At 32.4% G+C, this 22875-nt stretch overlaps 1 protein-coding gene across 4 annotated transcripts in view; it reads left to right on the top strand.

Moving 5' to 3' along the window:
• The window catches only part of LOC145267124 (uncharacterized), an 81952-nt gene that overhangs the window by 14264 nt on the left and 44813 nt on the right, over positions 1 to 22875 (top strand). For 2 of the 4 annotated variants that reach the window (XM_080123156.1, XM_080123157.1), the window contains exon 3: positions 9293 to 9367. The exons of the other annotated variants lie outside the window; for them this stretch is intronic. In XM_080123156.1, the coding sequence (XP_079979282.1) occupies positions 9293 to 9367 (75 nt within the window). The remainder of the gene's footprint in view (positions 1 to 9292; positions 9368 to 22875) is intronic. 4 annotated transcript variants of the gene reach the window in all.

Raw genomic sequence — 22875 nt, forward strand, 5'->3', positions numbered from 1 at the left:
AAGCAAAATAATATAATCTTTTTTCTAGAATTTTAAATTAAAAGTGTTTTGCGCAGTTTTTTGCCGAACGAAAAAGAAATTAATATATATATTTTTAAAAAGTTTTGTAATGTATTAATTTTTATGTCTAAATAATATTTACGATTAATTAAATAATTACATTTTAAAAAGTATTTATAAATAGAATTTTATTAAGGACTTATAGTTTAGCAATATTAAACCGCATCAACCATGTGTGAATTGAACACAGTCAACCAAAAAAAAATTCAAAAGAAAATGCGGGTTTGTATTACTGTACACATAGATTCGAAAAAGTTGTCAAAAAACAAATATATAACAAATAAATGTTATCGAAGGCAAGATAAGTTATTTTTCTACCTAACTGGATATATTTTTCGGGTTTTTATTCAATGTAACACGTTTATTCAGCTCGAAAAGCATACAGTGTTTACCGATGTATTGGAAAATTCAAAATGGCACCCGACACTCTCTTTAACACGATAAGTTCAGGAAAAGATGTTATAAATAATAAACTATACAAAATACTGCTAGAAACTCACTCAATATATGTTACCGTGACATATTTTGACATATATTCGGTGTTTTTTTAATAGTATTTTGTCTAGTTTATTATTTATAACACCTTTTCCCGAACTTACCATGTTAAAGAGAGTGTCGGGCGCCATTTTTAATTTTCCAATACATCGGTAAACACTGCATGTTTTTCGAGCTGAATAAACATGTTACATTGAATAAAAACAAAATAAATTACCCAGTTTGGTAGAAAAGTAACTTATCTTGCCTTTGATAATATTTGTTTTTTGACAACTTTTTCGAATCTGTGTACAGTAATACAAACCCGAAAATGCATATTTGCATTTCGTTATGTAAACTTTTATACATTAGTTTCAAAAATTAAATTCTATAATTCTTTTTTTGTTAACTACCGGTTGGTACAATTTACCGCTCCATCCCTTTATATTTTTTTCTTTTTGTTTTTTTTAGCGGATTATTTTCAATTAATTATCCAAATAAGTGACTAGCTTTAAAACAAAATTTAATAGTAAATTATTTGTTTACAGATAAACTGAATTTTCTAATATGGCCCAAAGTCCAAAAAAAAGTCTTTTTGAAGATGATGAGTTGAAAGCCATTGGCAAAGTCTGTCAAATTAAAATATCGTGAGGAATAAAACCATCTAACATGACCACAACCAACATGTTAAAACATTTAACTATGAAGCATCCAAATAAATTGGAGGAGCAAAATAAAAAAGAAAAGGAACAAAAAATTACCAACGAGTCAGTTTTATTAGTGAGGGTCGAAATCGCAGTGTCTTTTTTTTTTTTTTTTTTTTTTTTTTTTTTTTTGCCCACGTCACCATCTAGGTGTCACCATTTTTTTTTTTAACCCTCCTTAACTTCAAAGAGTAAATACAATATATACAACTAAAAAAATATTTTTTTAAAAATGCTGATTCCATTCATGAAAAATTCTTTTAACTAGAAATTAAAACTTAGGTAAAGATAGCTGACTGACAGCAACAGGAGCACTGGTTAACTACTGAACCACGTGGAAAGGTGTGTGTGTGGGGGGGGGGGAATTAAATGATGATAATAAATTATGATAACCGTCTTTGAAAGGCACTAAACTCCTAAAATTTACTTTAAAATTTTAGGCGGCACTCCCTGGCGATTTTAAAGCACTCTCTCTCTCAAAAAAAAAAAAAAAAAAAAAGATTTAATTTTTAAGTTTGGGAAAGATATATTTATTATAACCGAATTCTTGTATGAAGACTGGATCTACTTTATTGGACGTTAATTTGTGAGATAAGTAATTTTTCAATGTTTAATATGTTTTTAAAGTTTCAATTATCAATTAAAATTGCGTTTATTTTTCAAATTATTTTAAAAAAAAAACAGGGTTTTAAATGTATTTTTCAAGGTTACAAGCTTCGAAAGAAGTCTAATAAAAAAAATCACTTAATTTTTAATTTCGACAACCCTGAGAATTTAATTATTAAAAAATATTAAAATGTGACATTTTTTTATTTAACATTTCTATTAGTTCAATTAATTTTCTTTCAATAATTCATTTCACTCAAACTTCAACATTTTTTTTTTTTTAATCTTTTTCTGTAATTTTCGTAATTATGTTTGCTCAATTTTATCTAGTATTTCATTTGTTTTTTATAGTGGTATCATTTTTATATGTGTTCCTTTGATATACCCTATTTCAAAATTAGTTTGGCTAAACTTATTCTTCACGTTAGAAACATGTAAAAGCAATGAAAAAGTAAGAAAAAATAATAGGTGTTAACTACTCCTTGTGAATTATGGAGGTCTGAAGAACTGCCGTCACAACAACTATCAATAGCTAAACAAAAAATCGTTTTTGAAATTCCTTTAATTGTAACGTTTCGCTATACCTACCTTTTGGTATAAAACACAAAAACTTTTGATTAATGGTATTTCTCATATATGGTCGTTAACTTTGGAAAGGTTATTTTGTATCTACGGCGCCATGTCACGTGGTATATTGTTTTTTTTGTTTTTTTTTTCATTACGCACGTTCATTTATAAATTATTAAACTAAATATTTATCTTTTTTATATTTAATTAGTATATATTTTCTTTCTCTTCCGCTATATTTTTTTTATTTAATTCATTAAATCTGTTAATTATGAGGACCAAAATAATGAATCGTGTGTATTTATTCTCTAATTTTCTTGTTTTTGTTCTGTTATATGAATTCTATTTTATTTGTTTTTTCTCTGAAGGATGAATTCTATTTTCTTTGTTTTTTTTTTTTTTCTGTATTCCAATTAAGTAAAATAAATTTTCTCTAAAATAAATTTTGCTAATTTTTCCGTTTAGTTTACTATATAATAATTTTATTTAAACCAAAACACGACGGTGTAGACATAAAATATCTCTTCCAAAGTTAGGGAACATATTTGGGAACTACCGACCATAAGTATAAAACTACCTGGTATATTTCAAAACAATAAATTCCCTAGGAATCGGAATCGTACTTGGTATCGGAATCGTTAATCAATATTTTCCTGGAATCGGAATCGTATAAAAATTAGGAATCGTCCCAACACTACTTCCTACCAAAACTTTTTTCTCTTTACACTTCCAAAACGCTGGGCAACGCCAGGCTCCCCCACTAGTAACTAATAAAATAGAAACGTCAAATACTAAAAGACATCTTCTATAATATAAATCTCATCTGTCTGTTTAAATGTATGTATGTCTGCCTAAAACTTTTGACAGAAGCGACCGATTTTCACAAGATCGGTATCGTTTTGAAGCTCGACCCTTCAGACAACAAATATTGAAAAATTGGTTAAAAACATTAATTCCTTCACCCTCAACTGGGTACTTTTCTACAGGAAGTGGTTGCTTTTTTCCCCCGGTATTTTTGAAAGTCATTCCCTCTTTTTCAATTAACTAGCATTAATTTAAACTTTCACCACTTCGTTTGGCGATGGATGCAACGGCAAAGACGTTGCGTTTTTACAATCTTTTCCTCCTTCACAATACAGGTTTGAGCCTGCCTGCCTACTACCACTTTCTTTTTTTTTTTTTTTTCTTTCTCAACACACACTTTCAAACACCTGGCCAATGCCGGGCACCCAGGCTAATCTATAATTTGAATCTCACCTGTCTGTTTAAATGTATGTATGTATTTCTGCCTAACACCTTTGCCAGAGGCAACAGATTTTCAGGTGATCGGTATTGTTTTGAACCTCGGCCCTTCAGACAACAAATATCAGAAAATTAGCCAAAAAACATTAATTCCTTCACCTCAACTGGGCACTTTTCTACACGAGGGGGGCGCTTTTTTCACTGATGTTTTTGAAAGTCATCCCCTCTTTTCGAGTTTCTTATTCTTCGATGTAGAACAATAACATTGTCGCTATAAACAAAACATTTATTTTATTTTAAAACTTTTATTCAAAAAATCAATTCAGGTAACTTGGTTATGTATAAGCTGATATCTATTCAATGTAGCCGCCTTCAGCCTCAATCACCGCTTCGATGTGTTAGGAATTGGGAGCATGCTTTTTCCACAACCGGGAGCTCAGCAGATGGCAGCAATCTGGCTGGCTTTGGTGTTGTGGGAGGTGATGTTCTCGATGTATGACCAAAGTAGTCTAGCAGGTTCAGGTAGGGGGAACAAGGGTACAAAGTCATAGCGCTCCTTCTTACGTCAAGTCTGGGTCTCTTTGGACTTGTGGACTGGCATCGAGTCCTGCTGCCGCACCCAGGGTCTGCCAGCGACCACCTAATTGCACCAGGGCATCACCACACTCTTCAGCACATCCAGGTACACTTTGATGTTGACTTTCGAGCCGATTTCAAAGATGTGAAATGGCATGATATGGCCCTCGCTTAAAATCACATCAAAGACCATAACTGGGTATCCCGATGCGTTGAAGCATTGAGCTGGTAGGATTTGTATTTTGAGGGTGCTGGCAATGGTCCTGTTGTCATAACTAAGATCAGTAGAGAGCAAAACATTTATTTTAATTAAAAAATAAAATATTTTTATTTTATTTTTAAAATTGAATTATTTTAAGTTTAACTCCTATTTTTGAAGGAGACATAAAGAAAAAAATTTCTAGACTGAGGCAGCATTTAAGAAATTCATTTAAACTGGTATATAGTCATCCAAAATTGTTCCTTATCCTGAGAATAGCTTCTCTTTCTATTCATTCCTTCAGCCAAAGAATCTGGTGGGGGGGGTACATTTTGTACAGCGGCTCATCTCGCTCGTTTAACATTGTGTTACTTTCAAACATGATAGAAAGTTCCTATTGCTCTTGGGATTTGTATACAACTGACCAATTAGTAGGTGATCTGCAACCAAAAAAAAAAAAAAAGAAAACCAATTTTCATCAAACAGAAATATAATCGTGTCATCTTTTCCAGGGCGACAATTTCATTGTTCCACCCTGTAGTTAAACCTACGCAACAGTAAATAAACTGTAACAATGAAACCGTGCTAAAACTACAAAAATTAAATTACCTTGTTAAATAATGAAGAAAAAATCAGGTCTTGTGTTCATCCCTGATGGCAAGGGAATACTTGTCTGTTTTCCACCAAAGAAATTCCATAAGATGAAAGTGGAACATTTCACTTCTGGTTCCCAACAATTTGCATGTGTGTTTGAGACCAAAAACCTTTATTTTAAAATAAGAAATTTGTTTTATTATTGTTGTTATTATTATTATTTATTTTAAAGAAAAACAAATTTCAATGTTAATTTTGTGTGTGTGTATATATATATATATATATCTATATATCTATAAAAACAGATGTGTGTGCCACAGACGATTTCTGATTGGTTAATCCAATAATCACATCTCCTAAAAAACAATCGTTTCTACGCTCTTACCTTTACCATAAAATATTATGGCTTTATTTATTGTCCATCTTGGAAGGGTTTAATTTTTTAATAACTTGTTATTTACAAATTAAAAAAATACGAAACTATTATGCGAAACTAAACTACACGAAATACGCGCACACACGCACACACACACGTTCACTACCGTCACGTTGTTATGGCAACCAAACCCGCTGACTTCTTTTTCTCATTTCACTCGTGGTCTTAAATTAGATTCGAATAAGTTGCCAAAAAACAAATATATAACAAATAAATGTTATCAAAGGCAAATCTTTCGTGTTTTTATTCAATTTAACATGTTTATTCAGCTCGAAAAGCATACAGTGTTTACCGATGTATTGGAAAATTCAAGATGGCGGCCGATTCTCTCTTTAACACGGTAAGTTTGGAAAAAGGTGTAATAAATAAAAAACCGGTTAAAATACTGTTAAAAACTCGCTCAATATATGTTACCGTGACATAGGTTGACATATATTCGGCGGGTTTTTAATAGTATTTTGTATAGTTTTTTATTTATAACACCTTTTCCCAAACTTACGGTGTTAAAGAATGTGTGAGACGCCATCTTGAATTTTCCAACACATCGGTAAACACTGTATTCTTTTCGAGCTGAATAAACATGTTAAATTGAATAAAAACACGAAAAATATATCCAGTTTTTATCGGTTTTTTACCTTCTCTGCAGAAGTACAAAAAAACAAAACAAACAAAAAAAAAACGGAAGGTACTTTTACAGAATGTTAAACTAACCCTAACCGATGTTTTATGTTTAGTTTAGGAAAAGTCAGAAGAAATAAGTCATTATTGCATGAAATATACGTATTTAGTTGAAGTATTGTTTATGTCAATTCTTTCGAAGAAATTTAGCAAGAATACCTGTAAACCAGGAAATCGGTAAAATGTCATCATGGATGAATACTTGTCTATTATAATTTCTACCCTTGACAAAAACTTAGCCATAACAAAAGAGATTTATTGTTCAGATTGTTTTTGAGATTGATTTCTAAAAAGATATTTTATAAATAAAATCGACTTTAAAATTAAAGACTTAAATTACAATAATTGAATTTAAACATTCTTATTTCAATATTTGGCACATAACACCTGCAAAAATGATCACAATGTCAGGATTTCATTTTATTTCAGAATCGATGGCAAATACTAATATTTAACATTAGTTTATCATTTAAGCCGATAAAAAGCCCTTTTTTTTCCGAGTCATAAAAGGATTTGGAGTTTCCTAATCAACCTTTCGGGTGCAGTTGCACGCTCTCAAAATAACTAAAGTGTTGGCTTTAAAAAAATTGGTTCATTAAAACTAAACAGGTTTAGTTTTAATAAAAAAAAAAAAAATTAAAAAAAAATCGCTTTGGTAATTAGATATGTTGTATGGTTATCCCTAATCGCTGAATAAAACCGCTAACGAGTTGAATGATTACGACATAAAATTAAACTCGGGTTCCTGAAACGGAAACTTCGTTTGTTTTTGTTTTTTTCTTATCAATATATTTACATTGTTATTTTGTTTACATTTTCAATCATTCGAACAGTTTTCTTTTTCAAGTAATCCAAGTTACAAAATTCCCACTGTTTACTATGCTAAAATCACAATGACTAATGTATACCTATTAACCCTTATCCTTGAGTGGCCTCTGGGCCTTGATAAGTGGTGACACCCATGTAAAAAAAAAAAAAAAAAATCACTCGAACAGTTTTCTTTTTATAATGTACAGTTTTAAAAGTTTAAAAACTATATAGTTTTTACTTCAGGAAAATTAATGGGTCAGTTTTTACGATGTGCCCTGTTAAAATACTGTTAAAAACTCGCTCAATATATGTTACCGTGACATAGGTTGACATATATTCGGCGGGTTTTTAATAGTATTTTGTATAGTTTTTTATTTATAACACCTTTTCCCAAACTTACGGTGTTAAAGAGGGTGTGAGACGCCATCTTGAATTTTCCAACACATCGGTAAACACTGTATGTTTTTTGAGCTGAATAAATATATTACATTGAATAAAAACACAAAAAAGATATCCAGTTAGGTAGAAAAGTAACTTATCTTGCCTTTGATAACATTTATTTATATATTTGTTTTTGACTATTTTTTCGAATCTATGTGTACAGTAATCTTGCCAGGATGCGGAGGAAAATGAATGAAGGGGGAGGGGAATAAAATAAAAACATTTTGGAAACAGAGTAAGTTTGAAAGAATTGCTTTGCACAGAAAGAAATTAATGAAAAAATAAAATTAAATTTCTTTTCTTTCTTGATTTTTTTTTTTAGTTTTTTATGAAAAAGGAAGTCAAAATTAAGACTATAAAAAACAATTTTTATTAAGAGCGAACCTCAGTCGTCAGGTCTGTAAAAAAAAGACGTGGAATAATAAATGTTTTCTAATACAAATTGTTTTTACTTATGTGTTCATTTGTCTCTTTGAAGTTCGTTTGTTTAATATATCGGTTTGCAATATAATTTTGTCATTCTGTCAGACTCAAATTTTAAATCTATATATCTATAAAAGTTAAAGTGTGTGTGTGTGTGTGTGTCTGTGTACATTTCCCTACGAAATAACTCTGTCAATTTTTAGTCTACAGACTCGAAATTTGATATACAGGGTACTGAGATTTGGAAAAATCTATGTGATCGGTTTTTAGCCAGAAATTTGGCGATTAAGGGGTCAAAGTTCAACGATTTGAGCTTTGAGAACTCTACCAAACTTCTCCGACAATTTTGGGTCTACACACTTTAAATTTTAGATATAGCTTTCGTGGACATGAATCTAACTTAATAACTTGATTTGAGCCCAAAACAATAAATTTTCAGGGGTCATAATAGGGGTCAAAGTTTAAAAAATTACCCCCTTTTTTTTGCTCAGCATACACCTCCAAACACCCGGGCAACGCCGGGCACCCATGCTAGTATATATATATATATATATATATATAATAAAGATGACCAACTGCTCATAACTTACGTGGCTGATCCCTGTTACAGCAAACTGCTTCAAGTTCTGAGGACTGTTACTGGTACTCTTCTATGGCCAGGCCAATTTTGAAGATTCTCAGTAAACAAGGAAATAAAAGTGGAGAACTCGAAAGATTACTCTAGTGGCATAGGTCATCATCTGACCAGGTTATAGCAGCAGAAGGGATGTGTCAAGTGCCAATAACCAATCTCATTGTTTCATGCTCCCATAGTCAGACAGCCATGAAATGTACCTGGAAAACCAAGAAACAGACAAAAACTCAAAAGAAAGAACTTGAGCAAGTAGAAGAATTGAATAAGAAGAAAATCAGACTGGAAAGTAATATTATGTCATTGACTGCATCAGCAGATGACCTTTGAGAATTATGGTAACTTGACTCTGACAAAGTCAAATGCTTTCAGAAAGTCAGCCTGTGAAAAAAAAAATAAAGAACCGATTAAGCTCAAAGAAAAGCTTCAACCAAACAGGAACTGAAAATGATACAAAATAGACTAGTGTGGTGATGAGCTGTTCTAAATAATTGAGTTATTGTAGAGAACTTCCTTTAAAATTACTTCATAAAATAGAGATGACTGAAAGTGACTTTTTGTTGTCAGTTACTAAGCTTTTTGGTTTATTATATCTCTTTATATATCACATTTTGTTTTAAAAATATGTACGAATCTTGACAAAGTACAGAAAGACCAAAATTCTTTAGGATCTGAGAATCTGTACATACAGTAAATGAAATGAGATTTAGCTAGGCGTATGGGGTAAATTACAGACTTTGCTGTTTTAGAAATGCTTTCTGCCTCCCTCTTTGATATTTCACTTGAATTTGTAATTTCAGTATTATTTTTTTTTTTTTATCCCTATGACTTTTTTTTTTTCCTTTTTGCAGTGGACCAAAACTTTCTGTGAAACGTTTCAGATACAAACCTCAAGAATTTCCACCTCTTCCATCTACACCTGAATGGTATTTTGAAATTTCAATTCTATTTATCATACAGCAGTAAATTAGTGCTTAGTTCGTTTTTTTTTTCTTTTGTTTTTATATATATATATATATATATATATATATATATATATAATGAAAATTATATTGTTTGTCAATATAATTGTTACACTTTAGCCAATGACTCGAATTTTTTTTTTATTACTGCCATATAATTATACTTTAGGCAACGTTTAAAGTGAAGTTTTTTTTTTTTTTTTTTTTTTTTTTTTTTTTCACATATTGAGATGTATAAGCTACCTTGTGATTGCTGAGATGCGACCAGTGTTTGTGCACAGGGATTCTGGAGAAAATGTAACTAGCATAGGACTTCCATTGTGACTATTTCTTGTTAGTTCAGTGTCTGCAATCAATCAAGATCAAATAATTTATAATCTTACTGGTAGAGTAGTTAACATCAGTGAGCTAAAACTAAATACAAATTTGGTTTCAAAGTAAAAGTTGCTTTTTTTTTTTTTTTTTTTTCCTCTCTCTCTCTCTCTCTCTCTCTCTCGCTATACACAAAACAAATATAAAAAATGATATAAAGCAAGAACAAAGCAGTGATTCCCCAACCTTTTCCTCTGACTCAAATCATGCCTTCAACAGTCTCTTAACAATTACAATGTACACATGAATGAATACTGTGCATTCCTATTTTCATTTTATAAACTTAAATTTGCACCGTCAAGATGTTGGCGTAATGTATGGTGTGTTCACTTATGGTCTTAGCGTTTTGAGGTTCATGCCAAGCAGTTATTTCTTTTCATAACAGAATAAGTAATTTTTTAAAGACCAAAACGTTTAATTTAAAAAAATATTTCTATTTTATTTTTAAAATTGAACTATTTTAAGTTTTTTCTTTTTAAGTTTAACTCCTATTTTTGAAGGAGACATATAAAACAAATTCTAAAGTTTACAGACTGTAAAGTAGCACTGTCATTGCAACAGACTAAAGAAAAATTTTTCTAGACTGAGGCAGCATTTAAGAAATTCATTTAAATTGGTATATAGTCATCCAAAACTGCTCCTTATCCTGAGAATAGCTTCTCTTTCTATTCCTTCCGCCGAAGAATCTGGTGGGGAGGGTACATTTTCATGTTTTTTATCGGGTTGGATTGCTGTATCTTGTTTTTGAAATTATTACATTAAAATAGTGATCAAATACTCTTGCCTCTCCCCCTCCCCTTCATATACTTGGATAGGGATGGGTGTCAACATTGATGGAATGTACATATAGTAATGAAAAAGTGCTCCATATCCTGAATGTAGTGTGTCTAAATGGAACTTCATTTCTTCTCTGTATCCTTGCTAGTAATAAATAGATGAGAAAAGTTAAATCAGTCATCATCATAGCATTTCCGAGCTAAAAGATGAGAAAAGCTATATAAATAACTTATAAAATGGCTTAAAGACATTTGCTTAGAAATGATATGGGCAAAAAGCGGTAAATATATAGCAGTAAGAAGGACATTAAAGTAGTTAGAAGAATGAGGACAAATAAAGGTAAAGACAAGAATCCATAAGTTGTGAAAGATAAATAAGAAAATGGGGATCAAATTTTATGAGATTTTTCAAGTAAAGTTTGAAATAGCAAGTTAAAGAATAGTCAAATGTGCAATGAGTCTGGGGTTAATCTTAGAATTTTGCATGTTGGCAATTCGCAAACATCTGAGACAATCTATATAAACAGCAAAAAGTCGAGTATATTAGATTCAGCAAAGTTTTTGTTGATTTTAAAAATGAGTTTTAAAATGTATATTCATATCACAATCAATTGAAATATGAAATTAATGAGAAATGAGTTTTTTTTTTCATTTGGGGCAGAAAAAAAGCATCAGGATGGGCAGAGAGGAAGAAAAATAAGGTTAGTTTAGATGGGTTAATGGAAGAGGGGGAAAGATGATATAAAATTGATTACCAAGAATTACAATGTCAAATCAAAGCAGATTTTAAGAGAAGGGGCCTGACCACCAGTGGCAGAACATCACTTTGCAATTATAATAGCTAAAATGAAATATGTATATATGCATACTCATATACATACATAAACACAGACAGCGTTTCCCGTGTTTGGAGGTGTGTGCAGTCAACCGGGGGGGGGGGGAGTGTTAAAATAAAATGTTTTGGTAGGTAAGTATGGAACCCTTGAGGCGAAGTTAGAAATTAAAGTGTGAAAAACCCCTGTGCGACGTTACCCATTGGGCCACCGCAAAATACTAACGGAAACACGTTTGAATTTATTTAACTATTTAGGATTGGCAGGTGCACGTTTTAATGACTTAATGAGGTCAACATTTACTGCGGAACGCTTTTTTTTTTTTTTTTTTTTTTTTTTCCCCAGGATGTGGGGGGGGGGTTGTCCAAATTGAATAGCAATTGTCTGATATAAGGAAAATATTTCCACATTGATCAAATCTGATTGCTTTCGGATATTTCCAGCAATCGCGACCAGAAAAATACCGCCAGAATTAGTGCTGCTTTTATTATACAAAAAAGCCTAATCCACATGTGGCGAGCGAAAAGTATTAAATATTTATCTTTCCGAAGTCGAACAAATTAAATAGACAGGCGACCTCCGTTGTTTACTCGTAGATATTATGATTTATATGTGATATAAACAGTTTTAAGAAGTTGTGAGGCTGCCAACAAACAGCTTCTCGGAAAAAAGCCTTTTACAGACATGCACAAAAAGCGAACATACAGACATGCATACACACATTTTTGCTTTTATATTTATAGACAAGCAAAAGTACCCGTCGTTGACTGGGTTCAAAAACAGCCTACAGAAAATGTGCTCTGATTTATGAAAGTACTACCAGCATTGCACGGATTTTTAGAGGCTGGGGGGGGGGGTAAATAACCCTGTTTAAATATTATAAAAACAATGTTCAAAGTTTTTTTTAGCGGTGGCCAAAAACCCACCAAAAAAAAAAAGTTTGAGGGGGGTCGAATCCTTGAGGCGAAAGCAAAAAAAGTGATGAATTAAGTTAAAAGTGAATTAGGTCAAACATCGATCCCGTAGTGAATTTTGTTTTGGTCGAGTTTCCCCAAGATGTTGGGTCAAAAACCAGTTCCCCATAAAAAAAATAGGGGTGTCCATATGAAAGCAATTGTCTGATATAAGGTTTCCACCGCATTGATCAAAAGCTGATTGCTTTCTGGACGTTCCGGCACGATGCCGAGAACACGCAACATTCGAATTTACTCTCACTTTATTTATACTAAAAAGCAGGACAAACAGGCAAAATAGCGCGAATCTCATAAAAGTCAACATAAATAAATCTAGCCATGATGCGCATTTCCATATCGTAGATATTATCTAGGGGGTATATAAACAGTTCTAAGCGATAGTAATCCCCAACCCTTGGTGAAAATACCGCCAGAATTAGTGTCACTTTTATTATAGGAAAAAGACTAATCCACATTCAGCGAGCGACAAATGTTGAATATTTATCTTCCCAAAGTCGAGCAAATTAAATAGACAGGCGAGCTCCGTTGTTAACTCGGCAATATTATAATTTCTATGTGATATAAAAAGTTTTAAGAAGTTGTGAGCCAACCGACCGCTTCTCTGAAAAAAGCCTTTCTTGGACATAAAAAGCTAACATACATACACATTTTCGCTTTATATATATATATATATATATATATATATATATATATATATATATGAGAGAGAGAGATTAGTGGGGGGGGTGTTAATGAAAACCTAAGAATAAGCAAAGTAAAAACAAAAGAAAACGAACGGGGGGGGGGGGGGGTAATCAAACCATCGAGAGAAAAAACTAACGTACGGCAAACGAACGATGTTAAATGTAAAAAAAGAAAACAGAAAAACGAACGTTAAAACAAACAAAAAAAAAAAAACATGTGAAAAATGGTTTAAATAAGCCTGTTCCGATATTAAAATTTAAAAAATCGGTGGATACCCGGGTGTTTAGAGGTGTGTGTGTGTCCGGGCGGTGGAGGGATGTTAATGAAAACCTAAGAATGAGCGAAGTAAATATTTTTAAATATTAAATAAAAATTAAATATGTTTAAATTAAAAGAAAAAAACGTTGCTTGGGTGTTTAGAGGTGTAAAAGGAAGTTACACCAACGCCAAACAGACAAAATGAAACATTTAAAAAAAACCAGCAACTTAAACTAACATCAATTTTCGCTTTTATATATATATATATATATATATATATATATATATATATATATATATATATATATATATATATATATACATACACTAGTTGGGAGGTGACCGGGTATTTGTAGGGGTGGGGGGGTAATAACCCTGAAACGATGTTTAAAAATTCGGGGGGGGGGGGGTAAACCAAAGAATAAGCGAAATTAAAATTTAAATAAAAAAACATTGCCCGGGTGTTTAAAGATGTAAAAGAAAAATAATAATTTTGGTCAGGAGGCGGGATTGAACCCGGAAGCTTTGACGCGGAGGTGAAACAAACGCTAACCACTTAACTGTCTAGGCTAGTAGTAAAAGGAACTGATTAGAATGTTAAAGTAAGGCTTATAAAATGAGTGAAAGAGGTTTGATTGACAGATAGTCGCTAGATGAGGTAATCACGGGAGCGTTACGAGATGACGTTGCAGTATTTTATTTAATGCGGGACAGCTTTTTGGGGTTTGTTCACTTTGTTTCAATGCGGGGTAATTTCCGCTTCCCCAAGATGATTGGGGGGGGGGGGTCCCCAAATGAAAGGAGATTAGCAATTGTTTGATATAAGGAATTTAGCCACAAATTGATGAAAACATAAGAATAAGCGAAGTAAATATTTTTAAAAACTTTAACTTTTTTTAAAACTTTAAAAAAAATCGAAAAAAAAAAAAAAACACCCAAAAAAACTAACATAAGGCAAACTATTTTAAATGTAAAAATAAAATAGAAAAACGAACGTTAAAACTTTAAAAAATCTGAAAAATAAAAATTCGAATCCAAAACCTTTAGATGATGAGGCCGCCCTTTAAGCAACTGAACTAAGACGTTGTCAACAAAATTTTTTTTTTTTTTATATATATATATATATATATTTAAATAAATCATGTTCCGACGTCATTTGTGCATGCGTAGAAGCGAACTTATCATGAGTGGATGGCTTTTGCTGACCCCTCCCTGTAGAAAACTGATGATTTTAGGGTGAAGAAATGAATGTTTTTGGCCAATTTGTCGGGCGAAGGTTGGAAATTTAAAATGATACCAATCTTGTGAAAATCCGTGACCCGTGTCGAAATTTATTGAGGAATTGATAAGCATGTTAAGTTAAGGTTTATAAAGTGAAATATACAGGTGCAAGGAAGTTAAGTGGCGTGATGTTTGACCTTGAAACATGACGTAAGCAATGGCTGTTCAGCAGTTAAAATTTTGTGCAGGATAGCTTTTACCAAACTTTGGGGAACGAAAAGCAGCTCCCCCATTTATTGGGGAAGTGTCTCGAAATGAAAGCAACTGCCTGATATGACGGTGAAAAGCCAACATTGACCAAACGTTACATCGCTTTCTGGAGACCGCTGGCCGTGGCTAGGGAGCTGAATATTCTAATCAAGTTTCGCTTTTTTTTTTTATACTAAAAAATGAAAGTAACACGGACCGATCCAAAAATGTGGAATATTTAACGTTTCAAAGTCGGGCAAATTAAATAGACAAGCGACTCCCTTTAACTCGTAGATATGATTTAGACATGATATAAAAAGTTATAAGAATGAGGGGGCCAAGCGAGCAGGCCCTGAAAAAAAGCCTTTTGCAGACATACACAAAAAGTGTACATACATACACAGACGCATTTTCGCTTTTATATTTATAGAAGATATAGACTAGCGGCGGTACCTGGCATTGCCCAAGTATTTTAAAAAGGAACAAAATATTTTCGAACCCGTAACAAACCCAATGGCGGAAAAGAAAAAACATGAACTTTTACCGCAACACTACGAAGCCATAGGAAGTGAAAAGTGTTTAAATTTAGTGATGTCAATCAAAAAGTTGACTTGCAGAACAAACATTGGCTGGAGGCCAGTTCAACTTTCCACCGTTTCATTTATTTGTTTCCCCCACGATGTTGGGGAAAACCAAGACCCACAAAATGGGAGTGTCAAAATGAATAGCAATTGTCTGATATGAGGGGTTTCCCCACCCACCCCACATTGATCGAAGCTAATTGCTTTCTGGATGTCCCAGCACGAAAGACCAGGAAGATGCTTTCGCCGCTGATTTAGTTTCGCTTTTATATGAAAAAGCAGAACAAACATGTGAGAGGAAAGAATGGCATTAATTTTATAAAAGTTGATCAAAATAAATCTAGATAAAAATTTCTAAAACATAGTTTTAAAAAAAAAAAACGGATTTAATGTACGTGCTCCATCTCAGATCAGAAGTAAAGGTCAGACCTAAAAGCTTGTCAAAACATGGAGCCTCCCCAAGACGAGAGCTATTCATTTCGATTGATGCCAGACGGGGATCAGAGCGTTGATGGAAAGATAGAAGCTTGGTTTTAGATGCATTAAAATTAACCAGCCACCTCTTTTCCCATTGCACCATGAAAAGAAAGAATCAGAAGTTGGTCGTTTACGGTCTTCAAAGTGTTGCCATAGATGTTAGTGTTATCAGCATAAATGCCTACAAATGATTTTAGGATGTGATTTGGGAGATCATTTATGTAGAACAGGAAGAGAGTTGGGCCCAGGATGGACCCCTAAGGGACTCCAGCAATAATACTGTTAGTTTCTGATTTCTACCCATCAACCACTACTCTTATGAACCTATCAGAGAAAAGATTTAATAATTGAAAAGACATTTCCAGCTATACCGTAGCTAAAAATTTTGTGGAGTAAACTTTTATTCCATATCCTATCAAAGATATATGTCAAAACCAATTGCCCTAAAAAGGTAGCCTCTGTTGAGAGATTTGCTAATCCTATAAGATATAACTATTAGCATATCTGCTGTAGATCTAGCAGAACAGAAACCATAATGTATATCACAGAGGTGGTTGACTACTTCTCTATTTAACAGATTCCAGCAGCTTCAATTGGTCTGTATGAAGAGGGAGATGACAGATTACTTAAATTTTTAAATACAGGACATGCTGGTGAGTTTTTCCAGAGTATTTGGGAGCAATTCTCTTTAAGACAAAGCATAAACAGCTTTGTACGAGGGGTGTGCAATAAGTAATGCCCCTGACCCACTTCCAGATGAAATTTTGCATGTGCAATGATTTATATCTCTACGGTTTATGTGGAAAATTACAGCTCTAAACTAATTGTGGTTTCTGTTATTCCCCTTTTGCCATTGATGGGGCATCTGTCCGTTAAGTTGAGGCTGCCATTTTGGAAGATGTCAAGATTAGTACAGGGTCTGTGGAAACCATCATTCATGACCATATGCATAAGGTGTCTGCCAGATGGATTCCCAGGTTGCTCACACCATTCCAGAAGTGAGAACGCGTTAAGTGGTCGAGGATGAATTTAGAGATGTGCCAAGAAGATGATTCAAAGTTTTTCAAAAGACTGATTACACAGGATGAAACCTTGGTCCATCACTAGGATTCAGAGATCAAAGCCCAGTCAATGCAATGGAAGCACTTGGACTCACCACCTCCAAAGAAGACAAGGGTGCAGCCCTCCACCGGCAAGGTCATGCTCGCAGTCTTCTGGTGCCAGGGCGGAGTAATGATGACAGATTTCCTGGCAAAGGGTACCACAATTACAAGAGCCTATTATGCATCAAATTCAAGAGGTGGGGCAATATCAACAAAGGTACCCTTCTCCTGCAGGATAACGCTCTGGTCCACAACTCGCATGTCGCCAAATCAGAAGCACGGACGTGTGGTTATGAAATCCTCCATCCTCCCTACTCTCCTGACCTTGCACCCTCTGACTTTCGCTTCTTCCCAGCCATGAAGTTGTTTTTGAAAGGAAAGCGTTTCCCAGATGATGCAGCCTTGATTTCTGAAGTCACGTCGTGGTTGGAGGACCGACCTGGGGTATTCTACAAAAACGGTCTCCAGAGCTGCATCAAACGATGGGAGAAATGCATAACTCTGGGTGGTTCCTATGTAGAGAAAGACTAATAACTGTGCCAAGTTTCGTTGTTCTACTGCTATGGGAAGTAGGTCAGTGGCATTACTTATTGCATGCTCCCTCATAAGTATGGGAGCTAGTTCTGGTTGAAACTTTTTGAACACTGTAATAGAAACTCTGTAAGGGCCAGTTATTTTTAAATTAAAACTCATTTAAATTAGAAATTGAATTATCCACCTTTAACTGATTTTAAACAAATTATGATAAAAAATATTACAAAGGGAAATTTTATATTAAGACATGTAAGATTAATTAAAAATAATTAAATGACAAAAGAATTATAGTTAATGTAATAATAAATTTAATTAAATATTCTGTGTGGATAATTAAATTTAGATCAAACAACAATTATTACCGGAAATAAAATATATTTTGTAATAAGTTTTGTATAAAAATTAAATATATTTTCAAACCCGTAACAGACCCGAAGGCGGGAAAGAAAATGAAAGAAAAGATTAACTTTTACCATAACGCTACAAAGCCATAGGAAGTGAAAAGCATTTAAATTTAAGGATGTCAATCAAAAAGTTGACTTGCAGAAATGAAATTGGCTGGAGCCGAGTTCAGCTTTTACACCGTTTCATTTATTTGTTTCCCCCCCCCCCCTCAACGATGTTGGGGAAAACCAACTCTCCACAAAAAGGGAGTGTCCAAATGAATAGCAATTGTCTGATATGAGTGGTTTTCCCCACATTGATGTTATATCTATTACAATTATTAATATTATTTAAGTAAATATATGTATTTTAATTATGGATAATAAAATATTTTTTTCATAGTATATATCAAAATTAAGACAATTTATTAATACAAAAATTTAAATTTTAGTGAGTTTGCTTGAATATTCAAAATGGTGGACTAAAAGAAAAAAATAAAAGGTAATTGCAACTACTCTTCCAATTTTTGGATTTTGTAGTCATGACCAAATGCATTTTATTTTAATCGATTGAAAGTTGCTATTTCTTCTAAAGAACAGATTCCTTGATTGATATAATTAAACAAATGATTTTGCGCTACAAAATAGCTGCTGTCAAGAATTGTGAATGTCAATTTAATTTATTTAAGGGAAGAAATTGTAAAATGTTCAATATGATGAAATTTAGAATATAGACTTTTGCCATTTATTTATGCTCTGTAATCACATTGAGCTTCATAAATTACAAATTGGTATAATTGGTCAAAATATAATAGAAACATTTCCACAAAAATAAATAAATATATATATATATTTAATGGAGATGGTAATTAATAAAAACTGAAGAAAGCGCTCAATACTGTTGTAGAGCAAATATGCGTTTTATTTTTTATTACCGTATCTTTCTGTTAAGTTACATTATTGTGTCGGCTACACAGCCTTTTTTTTTTTTTTTTTTTTTTTTTTTTGCCATCTGTAGCGTCCTTAAACTTTTACAGAAATGTTCGCTATTTTGGGATGAAAGAGTGGGAGAGTGAATGAGGTCGGAAAAATAGTGGACATTTCTGTAAAAGTTTGAGGACGCTACAGACAGCCTAAAAAACGGCCGTGTAGCCGAAACAATAATGTAACTTAACAGAAAGATTGCCTGGTCATAAAATATGTTTAAATGCAGATTTTGTATTTTTATTATACTAGCTATACCCGGCTACATGTTGCTGTTAGTTTGTTTAAATGGGACACAAAAAACAATGTTCACACTATTTTGAAGTGTCTCTTTTTCTGTGCAGATGTAGACCTTCTGATTTTCTGACTGCAACATATACTTGTCCATGTGAGAAGCAATCAGGGTGTAGATGTAAGCCACACAATGCCAACCGAATTGTGAAGTGCAATATCTTAAATTAAAAAATTAAAAGGGTATATCTGTTTAAATCATTCAATGCATGTTCACTGCCCGTTTTTCCTGAGGTTGACAGGGGAAAACATGAGGGTTTAATTTTATGTAAGCGCGCAATGGAAAATCTCGTAAAGTAACAAATTTAGCCAATTTTCTTTTTGTATGAAGTGTAGTGGGGTTTTTTTTTTTTTTTTTTTTTTTTTTTTTCAAAAATTGGAAAGAAAACTTTAAAGAATAAACCAACAAAGTGGGAGGCTGATAATTCAGAAGGAAGAAAGAAAAGAATATAAAAATGTTGTAGAAGTTTTTAAAAAAAATGAAATAGTTTGCTAAACTGTTTTCAAAGAAAATGTTGCTTTCAAATATAATTAATGAGAATGTTCATCAACATTTTGGTGCTTCTTTGTTATTGTAGCAAAATTCAGAAATCGAAATAATGATGTCATACTTATGAAAATATCCAAAACTTAAATAGTTTTGAAGAAATTAGAAATTTTAGCTATTTCTCTTGTGTTTATTATGTCACATGACAAAACATAGCCGACATCATTTTTTCATGTAATTAAGGAAGACCAAAATAATTGTGACATGGTAATTAGGTAGATAACATGTTGAAATTGACATAAAATGGAAGTAGTTATTTTATTTTATTTTTTAAGTAAATACCAACTTTTTGGATGGCCAATATCACTACAATGATGAAGAACCACCCTTTTTAATGTGTACAATGCACACACACACACCCTATATGGGGGGGTGGGGGTACTCTTGCAGATTTTGACCCCAACTGTGGTTCGGGCTCAAAAAAAAAATGTAAATTTATTGAAACGGTGTGTGTGTGTGTGTGTGTGTGTGTGTGTGTATATATATATATTATATATATATATATATATATATAGGAAATTTATTACTGTGAGTCCAGAATGAGTTTACAAATTGTTTCAGCTAGAGGAAAATCCTCAAAGAGAGGAAAAATCCAACTAGCATCATCAGAATTCATAGATGGACTAAGTTATAAAGTCAAATAAAAATGGAAAGATCGTAGATAAAGGGGAGTTAGAAAAGAAGGGGGAGTGGTGGGGAGAGGACGTTGGAGTTTAAAGTAGTAGGAGTGTATTAAAAAAAGAGAGGGGTTTATAATTAAATATTAATTATGTGTAAATTCTTATATACGTGTTTTTTAACGGTTTAAACTTAAAAGACGCTACTTTTATTGATAACGGCATAAGTAACAGTTAATTTAAAGGATCACCATGGCAACAGGTTGGAGAGTTAATGTTAGTGAAGGAACGGGTTGAAAATGGGGTTTAAAGTAATTTAGCCGGGCGGGGAGAGATTGAAAGATATTTATTGTTTATAAAATGGAAAGAAAAAGAAAAGGAAAAATAAGTTAATGAATTATACTTTACAGGTTTATTTTGATAGTGTAATGATATATATAATTAAATATAATATATATATAAATAAATTAGCCGGGCAGGTAGAAATTATACGTTACAGGTTTATTTTAATGAAACGTGGGACTTTACAGAGATGATGGCCTTATCATTGTTGAAAACGCAAGCGGCCCAAAGTGCGAAGGCATTAAAAAGAACATCATCAGGGAACTGAAGAATATGAATCTAAAGATTGAAGTAACTTCCAACTTAAAAACAGTAAATTTTCTAGATGTTACCTTTAACCTCCCTAATAATACTTATGAACCATACACTAAAAATAATACATACCCCCTATATATACACCCTATGTCCAACCACCTCAAACACATTATTAAACATATCCCTAAATCAATAGAAAAAAGGCTTAGCACAAACTCATCTAACTCCAGCATTTTTAACCTACACAAACCCTTCTTTGAAAATGTTTTAAAGGAATCTGGATATTCCAACCCTAATATTACATACTTGGACCCTAATAAACCCAACAATACAAACAGGAATAACAGATCCCGCAAAGTCCTGGTTTAACCCTCCCTATAATAATATGATAAAAACTAAATTAGGTAAAAAATTCTTCATGCTTCTTAATCACCACTTCCCCCCTAGTAATATTCTACATAAAATTTTTAATAAGAACACTATTAAGCTTAGCTACAGTTGCACAAATAATCTAGAAAATAAAATTAAAAAACACAACAATAAAATACTAAATAACCACAACTATAATAACAATGGTCAAAATAACTGTAACTGCCTTAACAAACCCCAATGCCCGCTCCAGCAAAATTGTCTCTCAACAAATGTGGTTTACAAAGCAACTATTGCCCCTGCTGAAGACCCACAAAACAAAAAATTTTACATTGGCCTCTCAAGCACCACGTTCAAAGACAGATTTAGAGTGCATAAATGCTCCCTAAATAACCCCAACCACCCCAATAGTACTTCATTAACTAACCACTATCTACTACTTACCCGAAACAACCTCACCCCAATTATTAGCTGGGAAATTCTTAATAGAGCTAGTACCTGTAAATCACTAAACTCCCCATGTTATTTATGCTTAACTGAAAAATTACTGATTACTAATTTTAGAGATAGATAAACTTCTAAATAAAAAAAACTGAAACCTCACTTAATTGTAAACATTATAAATCCCACCTCTTAAGCAACTTCTCACCCTTCTAATAATAACTATAACCCACCCCTAAAATCTAACACTAACGAATTACACACACCTATTTACAACCTAAACTATATAGTCCCCCATTCATTCTAAAAGAACCCCTCCACAGAACCCCCACCTATTTATCCCACCATTTTTTAGCTGCATCTCTCTTTACCTAACTCATTTTTGTATCCCCCCCCCCTTTGCCTTAATCACTCCTTATGTCATTATTTAAAGGTTCTCGCCCCATAGTTTCTTATTGGCTATTTCCATAGTTAGGTCTCGATTTCTAATATTTCAATTATGTACTTATCACAATTGGTATCCTTCGACTTGCCTCTCGGTCTATTATCTACTTGTTAACAACTAATCATTTACTTACCTTCTATTTTAATTAATTATTTAATTTACCATCTACATATAACATATATAATACACTTTTTTCTTATATTTACCTCTTACTAATTCTTTCAATAATAATTATCATATTTTTTAACACGAAGCTTATTTACATATATTTCGTATTTGTGTTTGTACATATATTCAAGCACATGCTCCTCCCCCATTGATGTGTGTACATTTTTTACATGTGTACTCATGTGTATGTATTTGTGTGTTTTTGTTATCTACTTACTATTAACATTTTATTAATAATTATATTAATTTTTATTATTTAATTAACTTACTGATATCCTTACTTTTTTTACTTTATTAAATAAACCTATAACGTATAATTCACATATTTACCCTTCTATTTCCCATTTCTTTCTTTCAACTTAACGCCCGACAATTCAAAAAATTATAAATAATAAATTAAAAACAAAAAATTAATTTTTTCAATCTCTCCCTGCCCAGCTAATATATATATATATATATATATATATATATATGTATGTATGTATGTATATGTGTATGTATGTATTTATGTGTGTGTATATATATGTGTATATGTATGTATATATATATATGTATTTATATTTGTGTG

The sequence above is a fragment of the Euprymna scolopes genome, chromosome 42 (genome assembly GCF_053919585.1).
Source record: "Euprymna scolopes isolate OS-2025 chromosome 42, ASM5391958v1, whole genome shotgun sequence".
Taxonomy (NCBI): Eukaryota; Metazoa; Mollusca; class Cephalopoda; order Sepiida; family Sepiolidae; genus Euprymna; species Euprymna scolopes.